At 38.1% G+C, this 22,988-nt stretch overlaps 1 protein-coding gene across 10 annotated transcripts in view; it reads left to right on the top strand.

Annotated features, from left to right (window-relative positions):
• LOC115431834 (muscleblind-like protein 1) overlaps nt 1–22,988 on the top strand; it is an 83,987-nt gene that overhangs the window by 17,924 nt on the left and 43,075 nt on the right. For 9 of the 10 annotated variants that reach the window (XM_030152495.1, XM_030152491.1, XM_030152490.1 and 6 more), the window contains exon 2: nt 7,035–8,032. In XM_030152495.1, coding sequence (XP_030008355.1) covers nt 7,859–8,032 — 174 coding nt within the window. In that variant the 5' untranslated portion in view covers nt 7,035–7,858. The remainder of the gene's footprint in view (nt 1–7,034; nt 8,033–22,988) is intronic. The other variant, XM_030152489.1, reaches the window with a different exon arrangement.

The following is a 22,988-nucleotide window of genomic DNA, read 5'->3' on the forward strand; positions in this document are numbered from 1 at the left end:
ACAGGCAGCGGGGGGTGGGGGTGGGGGGGGTGCACTGAGCATGCTCAGTCTGTGGGAGGAACAAAATCTATTCTATCAGCACAGCATGTTTGAAAATATTTCTTACTGAGCAAACAGTTTAATTATTATGAATATTTAAAATAAATCATACATTCAGAATGCTCACCACAGACACGTCAGGGGTTAAAGGGTAAACATAAGTATACACAGGAGTGTGTATGGAGCGTTATGGGTCTGGGGTATGTGTAATATCCCCGGCCTTCTCTGCTCCCTTCTCCTCTTCAACTTATTACCTTGGCTAGTTGATCTGATGGTGTAATAATATCTCCTGCCTCTGGCTACGGGAAATGGCCGCATGCATTATTCACACATGCTAAGATGCTTATTGATGACTCCTTTATTTATATATTTCTCCAACACCAGAGTCATTTCTCACATTTTTACCCCCTAATTTTAATCCCGTTTTGATGCGAGCCTCGTCTAATGAGTTCCGTTCACTGTTTCTGTTTTGTTTCCCGTATTCTGATGGAAATGTGGCTCAAGCTTTACCATAATACACTTTTAGTGACACTAGGGTGAATAATACATATATACGTGAAACCCCATTTATTGTAATTTATCATTTGATATTAATACTCATGGCTGTTAATTCTATCATAGCTGTTTCCACTGATATGAAAATCAGAAAACATAACTCTTTGGAGAAAACTAGCATGGCATTGCTTTGAGCACTCGAGGGTAAGTTTGTCTCATCTAATTTGTGTACTCACTGCAGCTTCTTTTCCATTCATAGTCTTTGCAACCGGAGCTCATTCTCTTATATGTTGCCAGATTTCTGTTGCTGTTACTGGATATTTAGTGGGTTTTCTCTCTGAATCCACATTTTCTTTCTTTCTTTTTTTTTTTTTTTTGCTCATATCCATAGCCTTGACACACGAAGGCCACAATTGCAATGTGCAGAAAGAAGTTTTTTTTTTTTTTCTTTTATGTCTTAGTATGAATCAGTTTTGCTATTACAGTACTGTCAGCACTTGCGATATGCCATGAAAATTTGTACAGACATTTGTGTTTAGCAGAAATGGCAGCCATTGATGTCGATGAACCTCTTTTTTCTTTTAATACCATCATGAGATTGACATTTGACATGACATTTTTGGTTTTAAATAAAACGTCTTGGTAGCTATTGGCTAAATTGTTATGACATTTGGTAGAGAAATGCATGTTTTCCCTGAGGCGTATTTGACGACACAGGCAATCAGGAGTTAAATTAGTTACATCTTTGCCTAATGATAAAATAGCAAAACTAATTACATTCCCATCGGCTTGGACACTTGTGCTAACTAGTAAGTATTAATATCACTGTTGGGATTCTATCTTTAGGAGTGATCTCGGGTTATTCTTGACATTAAAAGTCAAAACACCTCGGAGACAGTAACACGTGGTGACCTTTCAACCTTTCTCTGCCCTCACCTCCTCATTTTTTTATGTGCTTTCTAAGGTACTCATCTGTCACCTTTGGACATGTTTAGATACAGCTAACTACATACTACAGATAGGCTTTTGTTGCCACAAGTAGTGTTTCTTAATTACTACAATGACATAGAGTGTATACAGAGTATGACCCCGGTTTATACAGTAAGTAAACATATACCTACTGTCCTAACGTCTGGGCTTCAGCTGTTTAACCCATAACAGCCCAGTGGCACTTGTGGCAGTTCGGAAATGATTTTATTTTATTTTTTTTTCCTCAATTTAACCTTTTTTTTTAAGTTAATATAAAATTATCCCCTGGATTTTTTGTTGTTTCACTAAAAATCTGGTATTTTCCTATATTTAATTTATTGACCATGTAGATATTCATAAAAACTCAGATTCATGCATGAAGACCCAGTGCTACTTTTATGGCCGCTCTTGAATGATTTCTTTTTCTCTATTTAACTTTTTTTTAAGAGATTTAGCATGATTTGTTATATTATCCTCTGTATTATGCATTTTTCAGTGTAAATCAAGTATTTTCTTATATTTAATTCACTGATCACGTAACTGTTCATTAAATAAATTCAAATGTTATTATTTGCTTTTGCATTTATGCACTTGGCAGACACTTTTTTCCAAAGCAACTTACGGGGGAAGATTAACAATTAAGCTCTCTCGCGCGCTACTTTATTTTTAAAGCACTTTAAAACAACCACAGTGGACCAAAGTGCTGCACATAAGAATAAATAAAAACCAAAACAGAGGAAACTGAAGAAAAAGAGACTTTTTCAGTAAAATCTATCATTAATTTAACATAAACCAAGCATCCCCATCCACTGTCATTTATCAGATTCCATGGGTTTTACAGGTGAATCAATGTTGTAGAAAATGATGGTGTTTCCATGGTAACTACGGAGACTCTGAACGTCCAAATGGGTCGTATCTGATGACCATGAAAAAATGATGAACTGCATTTTACACCAATTCTTGATATGTATTGATAGGATTAATGGGTCAATAGGTATTAAACAGTTTACATCAGTAGATGGTTTTGGTCCCCTGTGGTTGTTTGGGACTTAATGGGTTAAAGTTGAGGATTATTATGGCAGAAACAGAGAAAACTGAAGAAGAAGAGACTTTTTCAGCAAAGATATCAGTAACTGAATGTAAAAACAAGTGTCTTCAACCACTTTCATTTGTGAAACTCCATGGGTTTTACTGATGAATCAATGTTGTAGAAGATGATGGTGTTTCCACGTTCATTGTGGAGCCTCTAAACGTCCAAATGGGTCATATCAGATGAGCGTGAAAAGACAAAAAACTATATTTTACCTGAATTATTTTAACATACTGATAAGTTTAGTGGTTCAGAGGTTATAAAATATTTCAGATCAGTAGATGATTTTAGTTGTCAGTGGCTGTTTGAATGTTTGAGGGTTAAGAAGAAAGAGTCTAAGAAAGAGGTCAGAATATGAGTAAGAATAGGCAATGCAGAAAAAGTCATTTTGCCACTCCAGATTTAATGCAGTGGTAATGGTAGCCCTCTCTGAATTCTCTCTCTTCTTACCACAGTCTTCCTGCCAGATACATTGGGCTGCCCTGGCCTCTTGCTCCTGTCCACACACATACACACACTCTGCCCAAAATATCAGCTCTGGGCTGAAAAAGTAGTTCACCGCAGATGTGACTGGCCCAAATAGGAGGAAAGAGCATGACACATAAGCAATCAATGTTTGACCAAGGGAGTATTTTTACTTCATTTTTCTCCCCCTTCTCTCTCACCCAGCCCATTTCTTCCTCTTTCTTTTTTCCCCTCCGATCTGAACAACCTGTTTTTTAGGGGTCTCCTCTGTCTCAGTCATACCATGGTGTATTACGACTACAAATCACACAAAACTCATCCTTTAGATGATTCGTGTTAACAGTCACTCTGGTAGTCTGTGATCTGGGTGATATTTGATGATACATAGTTGTAAATCATCTGTGGCAGCTACAGCCTCCTTTGAACCTGTCACATCTTCTGTCATCTCTTTCTGTTTCTTTTAATCACACAAAATAATAAACAACACATACTGTTCGTCTGCTAGTTGTGGTATAAATTAGCATAGGTTTGTCTTTTCACATATGCTTTAATGATTTCTGAAACTTGTGTGAAAGTGTGAGATCCTGGTGTTTTCACTTGAGATTTGGTCGTGAAACTTTTTCTAGGGCTGCAAAAAACAGCTACTTTTATTGTCAGTTATTTCTTTGGTTATTTTCTCAATTAGTTGATCATGTATTTGATCTATAAAATCTCAGAAAATGCTGAATTAAAGTGTCCTAAAGCCCAAGATTATATCATAGAAAGCTTTGATGGGTCCTCAACACAAAATTATTCAGTTTATTGAATAACTTTGGCTAATTTTTACTTATTTTTTCCTTCCTTTTTTGCTCATTATTATTATTATTATTATTATTATTATTATTATTATTATTATTATTATTATTAATAATAATTTATTTATTTTTACTAATTTTAACTTTTTTTAAATTTTTTTTTTATTAAAACCACTCAAAGCAAATATGGTTAATAAATATATTTTTCCAACTGTCTGCTGACAGTTAGAAAAATATATTTATTAACCACATTTGGTTAATCAATTAATTGTTGCAACTCTAAATTTTTTACATTATTTTGTCTTTTTCTGAAAAAAACAAACAAACAAAAAAAACAACTTTTGCAGCTTGGACACAGAGCAGTCTTCCCTGTGTCTTCAACTGAAATAACTCTTAAAGACGTAGAACCATTTTTTGTAGTGATTTCCACATGATTTTTTCTTTATATTCAACCTTTGCTAAGCGCTTTATTACCATCTATTGTAATTTTACCCTCTCCCTTCAGCATTTGTCTGTGAAAATCAGGTATTTTTCTATATTTTCTTTACCAGTCATGTAGATGTTCATCACAGCTCAGAGTAAAGTTGAAAACTGTCATATCGTAACACAGAAAACTCAAGTAAAAGTGACTTTTTCAGCCAAGTATATCATTAACTGAACATAAAAACAACCGTTTACAGCCACTGTAATTTGTCACTACATGGGTGTTATTGGTGAATTAATGTTGCAGAAAATGATGGTGTTTCCACATTTACTACGGAGCCTCTTAACGTCCAAATGGGTCATATCTGATGCTGCTGAAAAGCTGATGAATTGTGTTTTACCTGAATTACTTCAACGCATTGATACGATTAATGATTCATAACTTTTTAGATCAGTAGATGCTTTTGGTCGCTGGTGGCGGTTTGAAGATTAACACATGGACTAGTTGTGTAGGACTATTCCAGTGTTCTTTTAAAGTTAACCCATAAAGACCCAGAGCTATTTTGTGTCGCTTCCCAAATTAATTTTCCTGAAGGCCAATATTTAACCTTTCTTAAGTGATTTTTCACCATTTATTATAATATCATCCTCTGTATTTTACAGTTTTCATGGTAAATCATGTATTTTCTCATATTTAATTTCCTATATTTTATTTAGATATTCATGAAAACTCAGTAAAGTCAATGTTATTATATCAGAAATTGAGAAAACTGAAGAAAAGGTGACTTTTTCAGTCAAATTTATCATTAATTGAACATAAACCCAGTGTGTTCATCCACTGTCATTGATCCAACTCCATGGGTTTTACTGGTGACTCAATGTTGTAGAAGAGGACGGTGTTTCCACATTCACTACAGAGCCTCTGAACGTCCAAATAGGTCATATCTGATGACCATGAAAAGACAAAATGTATTTTACATCAATTATTTACATGTATTGATAGGATTAGTGGATCGACAGGTATTAAACAGTTCATATTAGTAGATTCTGTTGGTCGTCAGTGGATATTTGGGTCTTTATGGGTTAAACTTCACCCTTGATGATGATCATATGAGTGCTTCATAGCTGCATATTCATGAACACATTGCGTCTGTTACTGTGTGGGAGTGTGTGTGCCGACTAAGAAGTGATGAACAACATAGGACGTAGAAGTGAAGATACTGTGAGCTGGTGTTTTCAACTTCAGGACATGAGAACAGGGTTTAAAAAGTGTTTCTGAGAAGCTGTGCAAAAAAAGTGAGAAAATATGTTTTACTTTTTATCTTATCCTGCTCTCGTTTTCTCTATGCGACCTCATCTAATCTATATCTCTTGTCTCACCTGGCCACCTTCCAAGTGATGTAAGACCCAAACAGCCAACCGATTGGCCATTTCACATCTCCCATCGGCTGGCAGCTTGATAGGGCTTTAATCAATACGCTGAAACACTTGCTCATTTGTTGCTGATATATTAATTACAATGTTTTCTCACCTGACAAATTATGGGTACATTTAACATGCATTCAAAAGGTGATCCTCATTAATACCACCGAGACATTATCAAGGTTTAATCCCTAGTTTTATGGATTTTAATTGCTCCTGTTTTTAAGTAGTTTTACTTCAAATGTTTACTATTAAAACTTCAGGTTTTCTTCCCGTTTTTGATGATACATTTTGCAGTTGTTATTGCCATGTCTTGTGTCATGTTTTTACTCCTTTATACTTCATCACTGGAAATTTAGCTTTCCCTCAATGTGTCTTCTGAGGGCTGAAATGAATGAATGAATGAATGAACACATCGTATCTGATTAGTAAAGTATTTCCCTTGTAAATGTATAATAAAAAAAAGCATAAAACCACTGATCATTGCGAACTAAATTAACACAAATGTACCATTTTATCAATGTTTTTCACAATATGAAATACGAATCATTTTGCCATTTAGTTTTGTGTCTTAATCATGTTTATGTTCATATAATGGATTGGAAATAATCCATGAAATATTAACTCCTTTTTTGACAAATATTTTTATAGTCTTTTTCAGTTATAATTCAAAAACACAAAACAGAACACAACAATGTGCACATCAATAAGTACAAAAAGGCACTTGAAGAAATTCATAATATGCTGGTATTACTTGTATATTTTGCTGGTTTGGTAACTGACTGCTTCTCATCATGGTTTAATAAGAAAGGAAAAGACTAACAAGCGCTGTAGATATTAATAATTAACTCATTACTTCATAATTATTCCTGTTTTGTGATTTCTATTTCAATCATTTTCTTTAAACAACTCTTACTTCCTCTTGAATTTCAGTCAGTATCTGTATCAGTAATATTACCCATATGATGCTTCTTTTAATGTTATTAACATTTCTATCACTAAGTGACTTTCTTCATGAGAGGGCATTTTTCTCTCTCTTGATCTCTTTCTTCTCTTCACTGTCTTCCTTTGAAATAAATTGTCTACGCCTCAGAGCATGAGCTTTACTGTTAGCGATATTGTGTTTGATTTGATTTTCCAGCTGAGAGCGTGGCAGTGTGTGTGAGGGCTACTGTGAGGGAGGGATGAATGGGAAAGATGTTCCAACAAAGCTGTGTCTGAATTCCAATGTGTGCTTCAGTGTGTGGTCTCTGCGTATGTTTATATATATATATATATGTGTGTGTGTGTGTGCATTAACGGCTGTTCCACTGACACTATTCCCTGCTTCTCCACAGAGAGAAGTGCCTTCCTTCGCTGACCCCTGTGGCTGTTTGGCTCTGCTGAAGCCGCCTCTGCCTCCGTGCCTGTCCATGTCTGCTGGAGTCGCCAGCCACATCAGGAGCCCCGAGACTGCCAGACCCATCCACTAAGACACCTCCCCCCCCCTCCCTCCATCTCCTGATCTGCCCGCCAGCCAGACCTTTCCCCATCCATGCCACTCAGCCCTCCTCTGTGGAAATCAACCACTCCTCCCTCCTCTCCACACAGAGCCTGATACTGAAGACAGACAGCTTTTATCGGCTCCTGTGAACGGAAGAAGATTGTCTTTTTTTCTGTCCTCTCCGCCACAGCCTTCTCCTTCACCTTTTTCTCACCCTCCTCCTACCTTCTTTCCTCTAGCCTTGCATCTTTTCATCATGGGTCAGCTTGATCGATAACGTGCTTTGCCATTCGTCTCATCTGACAGTTCAGCTGAGGAGAGAGGCGGTAAACAGTGTGTGTGTGTGTTTGAGAGAGGAAACAAGGGGGAGAGATTACAAAGCAAACCTCTGTGGCCGTCACCAGCCCAGGCCCTGGGTGACGGGCACTGAAGGACTCCTATTGCAGCCACAAACAGACTCTTAGGATGGGCCTCAGGTGGTAGGCGAGTCCCAGGCCTCACAGGCTTCAGCTGAGAATCACATACCGGGGACAAAACCTCTTAAAACTGGCTTTTTCCCATGTCATTGACTTATTCTATCTCACTGGTCCCAGTGTCATTAGAAACATACAGACGCACACATAACTGCATTTGCTGGATATCTGTTACTCTTAATCGACCCCCTCTGCCTGGTTCAAAATGGCGGTGAATGTGACACCGATACGGGACACAAAGTGGCTGACGTTGGAGGTTTGTCGGGAATTCCAGAGAGGAACGTGTTCACGGCCGGACAGCGAGTGCAAGTTCGCCCACCCTGCCAAGAGCTGTCAAGTGGAAAACGGCAGAGTCATTGCTTGTTTTGACTCACTCAAGGTGAGTATGACAAACACCTGTGACGTTCATTCATCACCGCCCTGTCTCCTGTTCTTTTTTTTTTTTTAAGGCTTGCAGTGTTGACAAGCGTTGTCTCACGGATGATGTACGTTTTACTTTAGGGATACCAGGACTTATTAACCCATAAAGACCCAAACATCCACCACTGATCAAAATCATCTACTGATTTAAACAGTTTAATACCTATTGATCCACTAATCCTATCAATACATGTAAGTAATTGGTGTAAAATGCAGTTTGTCATCTTTTCATGGTCATCGGATATGACCCATTTGGACGTTCAGAGGCTCCGTAGTGAACGTGGAAACACCATCATCATCTACAACAACCCATAACCAGAACAACCCATAGCGTTTGACTAATGATAGTGGATGGAGACATGTGTTTTTATGTTCAATTATTGATATCTTTGTTGAAAAAAAGCCACTTTTTATTCAGTTGTCTCTGTTTTGATATAATAACCTTCAACTTTACTCCGAGCTTTTATGAACATCCACATGATCAGTGAATAAAATAAAACATAATACCTGATTTTCATTGAAAAAGTGCAAAATAAAAGAGATAATATTACAATAAATTGTGATAAATCACTTAAGAAAGGTTAAATTGGGAACTGACACAGGAGTAGCACTGAGTCTTTATGGGTTGAGCTTCACGTAAAGGTGTAGCAGGTGTGGGTCGCTCAGTAAGTAAGCAAGGGTCACTATTTAGCAAACATTCTTGCGTAAGATGGAAGGAAACAGCATTAGAAGTAACATGAGGTTCGGCTGTGGCAAGGGGATGAACACATATCTGTATAAATACTTTTTAGGATGTTGGTGTGTGTGTGTGTGTGTGTGTGTGTGTGTGTGTGTGCCTCGGTAAGTTGAGATGAGGCTATAATCGCATTAACATCTGTGAATCAGACTCAGAGTTTCCTTCACTGGCACATAACTTCATTGCAGGACCGTCGGTTGGCACATTGTGAAAGTTTCTGCGTGATCGTCGCGTCAACAGGCTGAATGGGAAATATAGAAGTAGGGCACAGTGTGTATCTTATGTTTGTATGTGAGCCTGTATGTGTATGTCTGAGTGTGTTATTTTGAGGTCATGCAGCACAGTGGGGTGTTCTAAGAAGGCTCTGTAATTTACTGTCTATTTTTGCCCTGGCACTGAGACAACATACTCCCACTATGCAGCTCCTCTCTCTCTTTCTCTCTTCCTCTCTCAGAGACAGGAGGAGGAAAAATCAAACAGCAGGAAAAGACAGAGAAATAGAATGGACCAGGTTGAGAAGTTCTGAAGTTAATAAAAAAACATGCTTGAAGGGGTTCATCGCTGAATATTTGTGGCTACAAATGCGTACATGACTGATTGAACCTCTACTGTAGACAGCGGCAAAAAAAGGGGACTGAGTTTATTTCAGGCAAAAAATAAAATTTATAGTGATGTTATTTTTCATTTCAGCAGTCACAGTATGTGTCGACAAACCCTGACTCCTACAAATTACATTTGTGCATTACTATTTTTTTTTTTTTTGTTTAATACATTTTCCAGAAAATTAATTTTGGAGCTTTTTCCAGCACAGGTATTATGTACATTAATCCAAATCCTATCAACTGGCTCAGCAGCAAACCACAGAGGTATACTTTTTATCATACGCCACAGATACTTTACTCTATCATTATAACTGTTTCTAATTACTCAGTTTCCTCTATCTATTTTAATTAGTAGTTTTTGGAAATATCAGACTTTATTGAGACTTCAGTCAAATGCACACAATTCTAATAGATGGAATTATGTATTGAATTAACATAAAATATAAATAGTGTTTAGTTTTAAGGATAATTACTAATGTGCTAACATGATTTATAGCAAAAAAAACCTTGTACACAACAAAATGTTACTTTCATAAACTAATACATATCCGTTAGTTTCAAATACCCTAAATTATATGACTAATGTTGGTCGGAGAGGAAATAAAATTCAACATAACTTTAACTGTGATCATTTCTCACAGCAGTCTGTCAGTTGATATGTTAAATATACTGGTAGGATGAGGGTTAACCATGAGGAAGCATCTTAAAGTTATAAAACCTCTGACAGCTGCTGGAGGTGGTGTCTAAGGCCACAACGCCCATAGACTTACATTGAACTGCTTTACAAAAATACAACATTCTGGTTTCATTTTATAAGATCTCACATCAAACAGAGGGCTGTTATGTCTGCTGTGTCGAGCTCTCCTAGACAGGTGTATATGACAGCTGAGATGGACTTTTGGAGTTTCTGATTATTTAATAAACACACTGTTTTCCTGACAGACAACTCAACTGTAGATATGGTTGACACCAACAAGACTAAGGCTCAACACCAGTTCACCCTTTACCCCTACCCCTTGGCCCTTGCATTTGGCACTAACCCCTTGAAATGGAGCTGCAAGGGACAGGGGTTCAAACATTCCCCTTTGAAATGAGACAACCCTTCCAGACCTGTTACGTCATCAGCAGTCATCGATGCCGCTATTAACAGATGCGACAGCTTTGTTTCTGAAAGTATTCACCATGCCGTCAGCAGCTGTTACCGTCTCTGTTGCATGGGCTTTCAGCGTCTTTTTACAGCTATAAACTATAAACTGCAGAAATGCGATTTATAACAGATCGAAATGACATTAAACGGTCGATCAAATGATTAAGTTGTTTACGAAGAAAATACATACATTTGTGTGTTTCTTTCATCACACTGCTGTACTTTTTGGCTGTGTTTACCTCCATCTTGCCAATGATTCAAACAGAATTATGGGAAATTTCTTCTACCCTGCCATTTTTAGTATAGTCCAGAAATATCTCTGTTTCTAGGGCTATACAGCCCACCGCCTTAGCCCTTCCCCTGTCTAATTGAGAATTGGGACAACACTACCCCTTCACATGTACACACAAAACCGAGGGGTAGGGGTAAGGGGGAGGGCCAAGGGGTGAATTGGGATTCAGACTAAGGTAACTTACACAATGGTAAATGAAGTTTACTGGTTTAGATAGACATTAAGCTAGCACTCAACTCATCTCTTACCCTTCCATCTGCTGTCGTTCCAAATATGTCCAAATATGGTCACCTCTGGCTTCAAAAAGAAAGCCAAATCACAAACTATTGACTTCAAAACAACAGTTCAGAAAGCAAGAGCTGACAACAAAGTACATCTGTCCACTAATTATATACAATCTATGGGGTCAACACACACACAAAGAAGTCATAGAGACAGAAGAAGGTGGTCATTATAGATGAACTTTAACAACGAGGATCATGGGTCAAATCCAGCTTGGACATTTTCAGTATTTAGCGAACACTGTAAACTTTCTCTAACTCAGATGGTGCCTTTTTCTACGAACAATAAGGAGTGAATATAAATTCATATAGGATATCGGCTGCATATGGAGCTGAGAGTTGACAGTAGAGTTTAAAGAGGGTCAGCTGTATCATGGCTGAGAACCAAGAATTCACAATGGGGGTTTCTGTTTTATATTATACGGTACATGAGTATGACTACACATGCATTCACAGTGGACGTGCAGAATAGAAATTTGCATACAGAAAAAAAAACAAAAACACATAGACGTGCTGCAGCATTTCAGCCGACTGTTGTTGTTCCATGCACTGTAAATGTGTTGGACACAGAGATATTGAGAAGTTAATCTGGGTATTTTGGCACAACTGGGCACAGTCACTCTAGATCTTTGAGTTCAATCTATTGGGTTGTGCACATGTCCTGTAATTTGTCTCCTATCTGATTGGCAAGCAGGGTGTTATTCAGTGTAACCGGAGACCAGAGCTGGAAGTCAGTCAAGCCAGTCCAAGCCACAGCTCCACTTGGTTTATAACTGCAGGGATTTTCTTGTTAAGCTAGGCACTGTGTTATTACAGTTCGGAGCTGCTTGGTTGGAGCGTGGGTGGGTTAGGTAGGTACAGGTACGACAGGAATGAATAGGGGAGGTGGGGGTGTTTGGGCATCGCACGGGTCATAAAAACAGACAGACAGACTGAACCACAGAGGGCAAGAGCAGGCGCAGCAGGGAATGTGCGAGGAAGCGTAGCGCTGTGCTCAAAGCCCTTCCCTGCTCTCAGTGCCAGGGCATTCCACAGTCTACCTCCCTTCCCTGCCTCCATGACAGAATGATAGATCTGCTTTATCTGCAGATGAATTCATAACACAGAGCTAGGCATGGAGAGAGGGGCAAGAGGATGGGAAAGGACAGACAGGGGGATGTGGAGAGGGAAAAAAAGACAGTAAAGGGATGGATGGTGGCACATGTGGCTTTGCACTCTTGGACAATTTGTAATATACCACCCGCCTGTTCATTTTAGAATGCAGGCTGGCAAAGGGAGGACCTCTAGCAGCAGAAGTAAAATAGTATGAAGCTAGATCTGTTGGTTTCTGCCGGCCGGATTCAAAGAACGTGTATTTTCCGTCAGCTGTAACACATTCTGGTTTTATTTTATACTGTTCAAAGAGGCTGAGTTGCTCTGTATAAGCAGATGTCTTTCTTTTTTTTCTTTAATAGTTCATTCAGTCACACTGTTATCACAGAGAAAAAAGGTGTTTGTCAGTAGAGTGGATGTAGTGGAAAGTTCCATTTGATGGCGGGCGTAAGAGGGGATGGAGGGATAGAGTTGAACAGGAAATGAGTCAGAGGCAGAGGCTTTGTAGGATTGGCTGATATTACAGAGAGACGACCCTCTCAGCCAGGAATCAAACAGAAACAAAGATAAGAAACCTCTCAAAGAGAAGAGGAAACAGTCTGAGGATACAGCACAAAATAATATTATGACTTTACTTTTTTGTTAAAGGTACTGAACGGGTTTAGTCCTCATTATATTATGATATTACAGTGATGAATGAGAAATGCTTGATGCTGGTTTGATTGTATTTAACAGGTGGAGAAACTTTGGCTCTTTTGGTTATAAAAATGTGCAAAATTGCTGCAGATTAAGATCCAATTATGCTCTTATCTTATCTCAGGGATCCCTCAAATATTTTAGATGGAATACTATAGTTTGTGCAGACCTAAATGAAAAAAAAAGGTCCTCAATTATGTTTCACTTTCATTAATTCTACCAGGGGTTAGCTGTGGAGGTGGCACATCAGGTAAACATTCATTTGAGTCAAGAGTCATTCAGTTTTAGGAAGGCAGAAATGAAACAACCAATTTTATCATTTAGGTATGACAACTTGTGTGGAACTGTCATACTGTAATTAGAGAAGAAAAGGAGAATTTGCTTATTCTTTTGGCTCTCGCTGCAGGAATTTAGCAGATTGTTGCAATTAGCAGTTTGAGACAGAGCTGGTTTTATTGTCGGTGACTAAAAAAAGTGAATCTGGGGGTGTTATGGTTGAGTAAAGATGGTAAACTCAACACTGGCCTGTGATGGGAAACCGGTCAGAGTGAGCCAAAGTATGATGAACACACGATGCACTATGCTGTTGTAATTTCCTCCAGTCGACATCTTGATTTAATTTGATTTAAGTTTATTGTTACCCTTGAATTAACTAAGCTTGTAGAGGAGGATAAAAAGAGGCATCCAGATTGAGGTTTTGCTGCTAATAAGAGTCTGGGAGGTATATATTCAATAAGTAAAAAAACAACAACTAATAAACTCACTTAGCTTTCATTTTGAGTTGATAGATTGCCACCTATTTGTAACAGGATTATTTCTATTAGTAAAATATTGTCAGACATGGTACGCCCATTTACACAAACTGTTTCTGTGTTGACATATTTGAGCCTGAAATAGAGTTTGCTAGTTAGTGTTTACATGCCGTCTAACAAGTCTGCTGAGGACTGACTCATTTAGAGTTTTACTTTTTCCAAAGAAAATAACATTACAAGAAGAACTTCAAAGTGTTCATGGATATAAATTAGTACTATTTGGTTTGTGGCATTAAGCGAAAAAAACTGTGTTACGACTGAGGCATTAAAAACTAAATATAGTTTTTTATTGTCTTTCTCAGTTTCTGTTTTTCCTTTAAGGTAAGAGAAATTAAAAATATTTTCGTGTACATTTTGGATTTTTCACATGAACAGAAGGGAAAGGGATTACATTATGCAAGCTTTACATTCAAGAGTACGTTCAGCTATTGGCACAAGAATGATTAAATTAGCAAGATTTAGCATGTACATAAAAAGAAAGAGAATAAAGAGAAATTAGTACAAATTTTTTATAAATAGATGGAGCAGAGATGTGACAGTAAAGATATAAAAGCAAATCTGTGTTTTGGGATTCTCCACCTTGACCCCCTTCATTTTTTATCAAGTCATTTTGAGATAACATGCCTATAGTTTATTTATTTATAGTTTATTTATTTATCTATTTATTTATTTTTACCTTTATTCTGCATAATGTTTGTTATGTTGTTAGTATTTTAAGCTCACGGTGCTGAAGGGCAATATTCACACAGTCTAAGACATTTAGAGCACCAGCGTATTTCATTATGTTTTATTAGAGAGTGTTGGAGTCTGGACTTTGCCTGATGATGTCGGATCAAACAAATCCCCTGGAGAGGTTTTATTTGCTGTTGTAGAGTCATAGAGAATATTAAAGAAAATACAGTCAAACACATCTTATTGAATTTTAAGGAGGAGACTAAAAGCCTAAAACTAAAGGGTGGAATTGATTGTAGAATGCACTGCTATCCAGATAACACCAATGTTGCGCCTGTTTCATTTGCATGGATGGAAATTTGGGAATATTCATACATTCAGTAAAAAATCAGCCCCTTTTTATGCAAACAAGCCTTGTTGCAAAAATGAATTCACAAAAGACCAGAGCAAATTGCTACATGTGTTTGGCTGGTGTTAATATCACCTGCTGAAAACTGGTGTAAACGGCATAAACTCACCTCTGTATCACTGTCTCTGTGTGTCTCTGTATCTCTAAATCTACAAGTGTGTGAGGCTTGAATGATACTGAATGGATGTTAAATGATGTCAGGCACTTAATCTTCAGGCAGATATTTGAGGGATAAGGATGGCAGAATTTCGGGACTTAAATGTAAAAAGCGTTGATCATCAGATTTAGACCGACTGCTTTATTGCATATACATGAATCCTTTTTTTTCCCCACAATCCTGAAGTGTAACCATTTTGGAACACATGACATTAATACCAGATCAGAACCAGGCTGATCTGAAGCTACAGCTGCTATGTTGTAATGTTGTATGTAGATGCACACAACCTATTCTGGGCTTCGGAGGGGCCATGAAACACATCCAGCTGCGACACCAAAACAGAAGATCATTACTTGGTATTATGTTTCTGCAGATTCAGTGACACGTAACGTCATTTTAACCCTTTATGTGTCACTCATAGAGATAGTCTGAAATTCCAAATTTCAACCTTAGCATGTTATTGCACGACATAACAAGACTTTATTACTTTTGTGAAATTTTTCAACATTTGTTATTGTCATGTAGAAAATCAAGGTCAGTGAAGTTACCACATTTGGTTCCTTGCCCGTAAGTGGCAAAAAATAAAATAAAATAAAAAATCTAAGAAGTATATAAAAAAATACAAGAAAAACAAATGTAAGGTGAAATGAACATGTATTTTAGAACATTAGAACATCCCATTTAGAACATTATACCAGACACCTGTCAGCACCCACATTATCCCTTTGAACATCATTCCTTACATTAGTACCATTACTTCATGGTACCTAACAAAGCAGGTACACTCACTGTTCATGCAGAGATGGACCTTATAGACCCTGTAGACCACATTGGATCTAAGATTGTTGACTCACTGTCCTTGCTGTAACTGTTGCTGTCACTGTCTTGTAATGTGTGTGGAAATTACCAAAAATAGTCACTGGCCTGACAAAGGGTTATGAGTCAGATGTTAATTGAACACATTCAGAACCTACCTGAATTACATTAATGTGAGCGTTTTCTGATAGACAGTGCAGTAGAACTAAATGTGAAATACTATAGAAGCATGAACGTTTGTCCTAATTTTATCTGAGGTGAAATTTTACTACTGTGTTTAGTAACTTATACAGTTTAACACAAAGCCATTTGAGTTGAATGGCTCATCATCAGTGGTGTAGTCCAGAGTATATGCCGGTATATGGTATATATCTACTAATTTTTCAGTCAGCATTGCCTATACCTATTTCTAAATCCCTCCTAATGCGCACCATTCAGTAATATCTGTGAGCCAAATTGCCCATTTTTTTCCTAAGACGGTGAAGCCATGACCAGTCCTTCTCTGCCTCTAATTGGCCAGTACCCGGTACCTTCGCTGATTAGATTGGTTAGCTTTAGGCATGAGGAATAATGAGCCAATCAGAGGCAGATTAGGGCGGGTCATGCTGAGGAAAATATTACTAACAAGTGCCAGCCACCTCTGGAACCTGATTGGATACCTCAGGTGTCAGTGTGACCCCAGTTGCTTGAGAGAAATGCTAAGGGGAAAGGTCAAAGAAACGTCTTTCAAGTGAGTGGCATGTATTGAGACAACCTACTGTGATGGAATAGATAATTCGGAGGTAAGTTTTAAGGTGGTTTCAGAATGAGTCACTGTTAAACTACTGGTCATATGACTGCACATTTAAAGGAGGAGAGATTTTGTCACCATTAGTTAAACTGTGTGAGTAGGCTAATATTATGAAAGGCTAACGTTATAAAAGGCTAATGTTATCCTATAGAGAAGTTTAATGTGACGTATGCATACATTAAGTCTTGCTGTGCGCGCATCTTGGAGGCATAAAGACCGCTCAGTTCTATTGGTGGCAGCGGTGGTTCTGTTCTGCCGACCACTGTTTATAGTTATTACTGCGGTTAGCGTAGCTTCTCAGTATAGTTTGCCTGCATGCCTGTTGCACTTAGCGGCATGGAAAAAAAGAATTGTCATCATGTGGCCCCTTTAAACCTACCAGGAGGGCTTCCCCTGGCCTATCACCCGATAGAGAGAGAGTGATTGTGGATCTACCTGCTCCCTTTGCCGGTGATGGCAGCCAGAGTTTCTTCAGCTGGAAGTGGCAGTCGGAGCTACAGTGGGTGACACCGGTGGGTTCAGTGGGGAGCTGGTGAGAATACTCCCCACCCGTCTGTGCAAGTCTGCTTTTCTACTATTGGACAGCCTTCCTGATGCGGTCAAGTCAAATTACGCAGCCGTGAAAGAGAAGATGGGATCGGCTTTTGGACAGAGACAGTTAATGGAGCGTTTTAGAGCTAACATATCGGCTCGTTCACGAGTTCCGGGGGAGAGCATGGAGGTGTACGCGGCTGACGGGAGCCGGCTGGTAGCTGGTACTCGTGTTTTTACCTCTGAGTTGCGCGCGCATCTTAATGACGTCACTGTTGTTAGTAAACATTGAAACTCATCTACATAACATTATCCTATATTTGCCACATGTTGAATACATTCTGCTTTTGTGACCAGTATTAACTACAATCTGCTCCTGATCAAGTCATGATAATTTATAATAGTGAGCAAATACTACTGACAGATTTTTGGGTAAACTAAATAGAGTAGTCTGACATGTCACTGTTTCTAAAACAGGGTGTTTTTCTGGACTACTTTTATTTTTTAAAGGCAAAAATTGAAAGCATACCCACTTCTTCCAGGACCACTACACCACTGCTCATAAAATGAGTGGGTTGGTGAGAAAGAAAACGCTTCCTTCACTGTAATGCTACTGTTGTTGGCTTTATGGCTATTTGACAAAACATTCACTCATTTATTCAACAAATTACTATAAAACATGTTCATTTAAGATCATACCTGTAGTACCATTAGTGTCAAACTGTAGTGCTTACTGGAACTTTCTTCATATTTTCTTTTCCCTGCAGTTACTGATTGTCAAAATTTGAAAAAACACTTTTTATGAGACACGTGCATGTTCCTTTGTTCATATAGAACAAATTAGGTAGTTTAACAGTATGAAGACTTTTTTTTTTTTTTTTTACCAAATAAATATATAAATGCACAGATATTAGCGGGAAAAAAATGTCATATGGTCACACTAGGTAATAACAGTAGATTTTTGATGAAATACACGTAACTATATCAAGTTCATGTTTGCAACAGGTTTGGAAATTATGCAAAATCATTATATAAATGTGGTCAAACGCTCCATATACCATGTACTGATGCATGAGATATAATAAATACTCGGTTCAGCGTTGATACATGTATCTATATGTGAGTTACGAACATCAGCACCAACTTGACCTGCATCAAGACAATGACCCAAAGTATACACATACATCCAACCTCTGTATGAGTTATTCAGACAATGTTATCTGTCCTGGAATAGACCTGAATCTGTGTCTTGCGCCTGACTGCTGCCTCAGGTTGTCATTTTAAATGAGAACAGGTTCTCAGTTCATCTACCTGGTTAAATAAAGGAAAATAATTAAGCACGTAAATAATTAAATCTCATTTAAGCAGTCTGGGATGAACTGCATTGTTTAAATAAACTTAACTGCACAAACTGTTACTGCTGCTAAAGGAGGATTTTTCAACATAAATAAGATTTAATTGTTTTGTGTGAATGTTTTGCATATTTTTGTTGGTTAAAATAAATCTTCATATTATAAAATTAGCTAGTTTGTTGCACATAAACAACATCTATGTATCTCCAAAAAAATGTGTTTCACAACTTTTGACATCCACTGTAAATGTCCCGTCAACATTTTATTGCTCCAACACATTCTTCTGCATCATTTTATATATAATGTTGATTTTTCTATGCATTATCCTCACATACACGTTTGAATTTCCCTGTTCAACTGTAATAACATAAAGTGTTACTCATGCAAGTATATCTTTTTAAATATTTTCATAAAATTGAAGTACTGAATGCCACAAAGCATGAAAGCTAATTTTTTTACTTGAAAAGGGAGTTGTTAGTTTGACTGGAGGCAAGGTCTGGAATATTCATGTCCTTGATGCGTAAAGGATTAACATTAACACATACACACTGAAAACACAAAACTGTATAAGGAAAAGGAGTTTGACGCACCTTTAAGTGTGGATGTTATGCAAGAGGTATGTTGTTTTTAACAGTGATATAAAGTAGATGAAGAGCAATCAAACAGTTTGGTCGACTAGAAGATGTTTTGTAAAGTTGTTTGTCCCTGATCATGTTTTTCAAAAATGCATTGTGCAGTTAGCCTGGCTAGCCATCCGTCTTTCTCAGTGAGAAATCCGTCTGGAATCCAAATATGAAGGCGGGACTAATAGGCGCCGTGTAAACCAATCACAGATAAGAAGGATGTGACAGATGTGAAGGATGTTACAGGGCGTAATCTGTACTGCAATCCTTATTTTTGAGTCAAGTAAACAACTGACAACAGTTGTAAAGAGATTCACAGACTTGGAGCTGACTTTGACTCGCAACAAAAAGAAATCGTATGATGCATTGTGAAACACCCACCCCCCAGACTTGTGAGTGATTGGTCGGTATAGAATAGATTGTGCATATTTCACAGCAACTGGCCCAATTACAGACTATTTTCTCAGTATTGAATACACTGAGAAAACCGGATGGCTGGTCAGGCTACTGAACAGTACATTTGCACTTAAATACAATACTTACTGAAAGTAAGTCTGACCTTTAGTGAAGATGTACCATCAGCACCAACAACACTCAAGTATTGTAATGTATGTATTGTGAAAATGCAGAAAGTGGAAGTTTGAATGTAAATATCTTCTTGTGCCCCCCTGGCATTTTACCTTCTTGTTCTTACATACCTTTATAGAATTCATACACTCACACAAATACGCATATATATGTATTTTTTTCACATTTCACAGAGAAATAACTCATAGAGAATCTAACTCTGGGACTATATGGTGACCTACATATACTGTGCAGCTCAGAGTCCTTGAAAAGCCTAAAACATCTATGTGTGTTTGAGAGGGCGAGTCCACGAGAGAATGAGAAAGTGGATAACAAAGGGAATATATATATATGTGCGGGGAGAACAGGTAGGGAAATATGTGTTGAGCTGAGAGCCCAGTAGGAAACAGATGTAGAGGTGTGTGTGTGTGTGTGTGTGTGTGTGTGAGTGCAGTGCACAGAGGGATGTAGTGTATTGGATAAGAACCCTTTGAAAGGGAAACATACTCCAACGGTGTTAATCTGCTCTGTATCTGTATTCTACTGTCATGCTCTTCGCTCTCATCCTCTCCTCTCTCTCATTACCTCTGTTAATCTGTCTCTACTCAACCCAACCCACCCTCCTCTACCCCCCTCCCCCTTTTTTTTTCCTTTTTTCTCTCCCAGGCATCCCAGACATTTTCATTTCCATTTCACACACAGTGATTTTTATCATTTTTCTTTATTGCGTTTCATTATTTTTGGGAAAGACATTTGTTTGCCTCTGTATTTTTACTGTGTGCAATTATCAGGGAGAGAGGATTCGTACTTCCATAACGGGTGCCGCTTAACCTGTGCATGTCCTTGTATGTCACTGGGATCACAAAGACATCTGTATTCAGACAGTGTCAGCTAAATTTGTACATGATTTGTGTGGTTTCTTTTTACGCCTGAGCTCTGTTGTGTTTTTTTTATTTATTTTTAAGCTTCTGGCCAGACAACAACCGTGACATTTTGGTGTGAACACTGGTTATGTAGGCTCCGGTCATAGAAAAACATGAGTCATGCTGTGTAATTTATGTAATGAATCATGTGTGGAGCATGTTTAGAGTCTTACATTATTAAATTGAAGCAGTGTGAATGAGATATAATTGCTAGCATTACTTTGTTATGTGTTACCTGTTCATCAGCGTATTATCATAAATGTGAGTTTGTCCTCATTTGATAACAAATGAGGCAGTTTAGTTAAGAGGTTACTTAACTTTAGTGGTATTATGGGATTTGATTGATGTATATCTACACTAACACTGATTTTCTCTATATGGACATTTTTCTTCTGTTAAACAAACTATCTCTGTCCATATGATAATGCAAATATGACCACAGAGAGGTACAAACACTTAAACCAATGTCTGTTGGACTTAAAATTTTGGATGTCATGGATAATACTGGATGTAGCATAAACAGAGGTTGTAATCTGTCCGAAAGGTGCAGCAGCAGCAAGTTCACTTATAAACTTAATTTACCTTAAGTGTTGGTTCAGGTTTTCAAAGTGTGTTCTTTACATCTCCCATAGTTCCATGCTGACCTGGATCTACTGCAGGTCATACTGGGATTTATAGACCTGGATTGGCTGTTTCAGGTGCAGCTTCATTGCACAAAGCAACAATAGACTAGAGCAAAATGGGGTGTGACGCCATCGTTTTCCAATCTCCCTGTTTTCCCTCCACACACTGGAGTTTTTACAAATGCTCACTTTAGAAAGCATTTCAAAAAACCTCCTTTTCTGTGACCTAAAACATAATTTATATGCGGACTAGACCCAAAGGTTGACAAAAAATATCTGTTTTGCAAAAATATTGTGATTGAGGTAATAGAATATACCATATCCTTCTGTTTTGTGAGTGGATATAGATGTTCGGTGATGCTACTTCCTGGACTGATGACATAAGAGTATATGGAACCTGCTGTTAGTGGCCAAGTGTTAGACATGTATTAAACTAAGAATATGTGACTGTTTTTTGTTCATCATAAATGCACAGGTCATGCCTTTTGCATTTTTAGAGTTTTTTTCCCCCTTTTCAGTTACTCAAGTATCATGATGTATTAAATGGAATCACCTCATTGTGATATTATCACTATCCTGGGCAATGTGTTGTGATTGTATTATTCCATGTGATTCACAGCTCTGTTGTTGTTTACTCTAAATGGCTCTTTATAGAAACAAATTTGTTGAGTAAAAGCAGATTCTAAAGCTGTTATTAGGTTGATGCAATGTCTGGACCCTTTTTCAAAATAAATGTGTTTTTATTGATTAATTACACTGTTTTAAGGAAGTGATATTAAGTGTGTTAGCGACACTCAAAAATGTAAGTGTAAAACAAGTGGGTGTACTCGGTCTTAACTATCATCTTGTGTTGTGCAGTTCCATTTATAGAACATATTTTTGGGCCTAACTAAACAGGATATACCGTATCTGATTTCTCACCTAGCGTGGCCTACACGGCATTATGAAAAGAGGCTTTTATTAGCACATTGCTATGAAGTGCGCAGCAAGCACAGCCAGCAGCTATTAACTTTGTCTGGCTCTTTTCATGAGTGAGTCCTCCCTTGAAACGTCTCCTCTAAATGTCTTTCTGTCCTGAGAGAGGCCACCATTTCTACATCCATCTGTGGATGTGCTGTCTCAGCATGGGCACACACACACACACACACACACACACACACACACACACACACACACATACACACATACCCACACATATCCATCTTTAAACATGCTGCATCAGCATGGAGACATGACACAACAACATCAGAGCCAAAATACATACAAGGGCAATCAGGAATAGCCTGCTACCAAATGCAATCCTCTCTCTTTCACCTTTTGGCACTTCTTCTTTCACTTTAATTCTGTAATTTTTGCTCTAAATCTGCTGTGCATTTGCAATTTATGTGCACTTGACTCACTGAAAACTAAAACCATTAATGTTACTTTCAACTAAAATTGCCTTCCTGCAAATGTGTCCCCAGCTGTGACGGGGATGTTTCATTCCAGTGTCTCTGTGTGTGTTTTTGGACGAGGCTAGAGGCCCCTGGATGTTTAGGCAGTCTGAAGGTAATATCTGCATCTTGGCATGCTGAGTAGTGATGTCCCATTGCTATTTGCTGCTCCTGCTGCTGCTGGTGTTGTGAACAGAATATCTAATCAGTTATGGGCTGATCCATTGCTGTTAGTCTGTCTGCCCCCCTCCCCCTCAACCCCACCTCCACCTTCCACAACTTACAAGACTAACTCCGTCTTCCACCAGATACACTGATCACCTCGTGTCACCCACTTGCTCCCACTCCTTCTTTTACCTCA

Source organism: Sphaeramia orbicularis, chromosome 13 (assembly GCF_902148855.1).
Source record: "Sphaeramia orbicularis chromosome 13, fSphaOr1.1, whole genome shotgun sequence".
NCBI classification, from domain to species: domain Eukaryota; kingdom Metazoa; phylum Chordata; class Actinopteri; order Kurtiformes; family Apogonidae; genus Sphaeramia; species Sphaeramia orbicularis.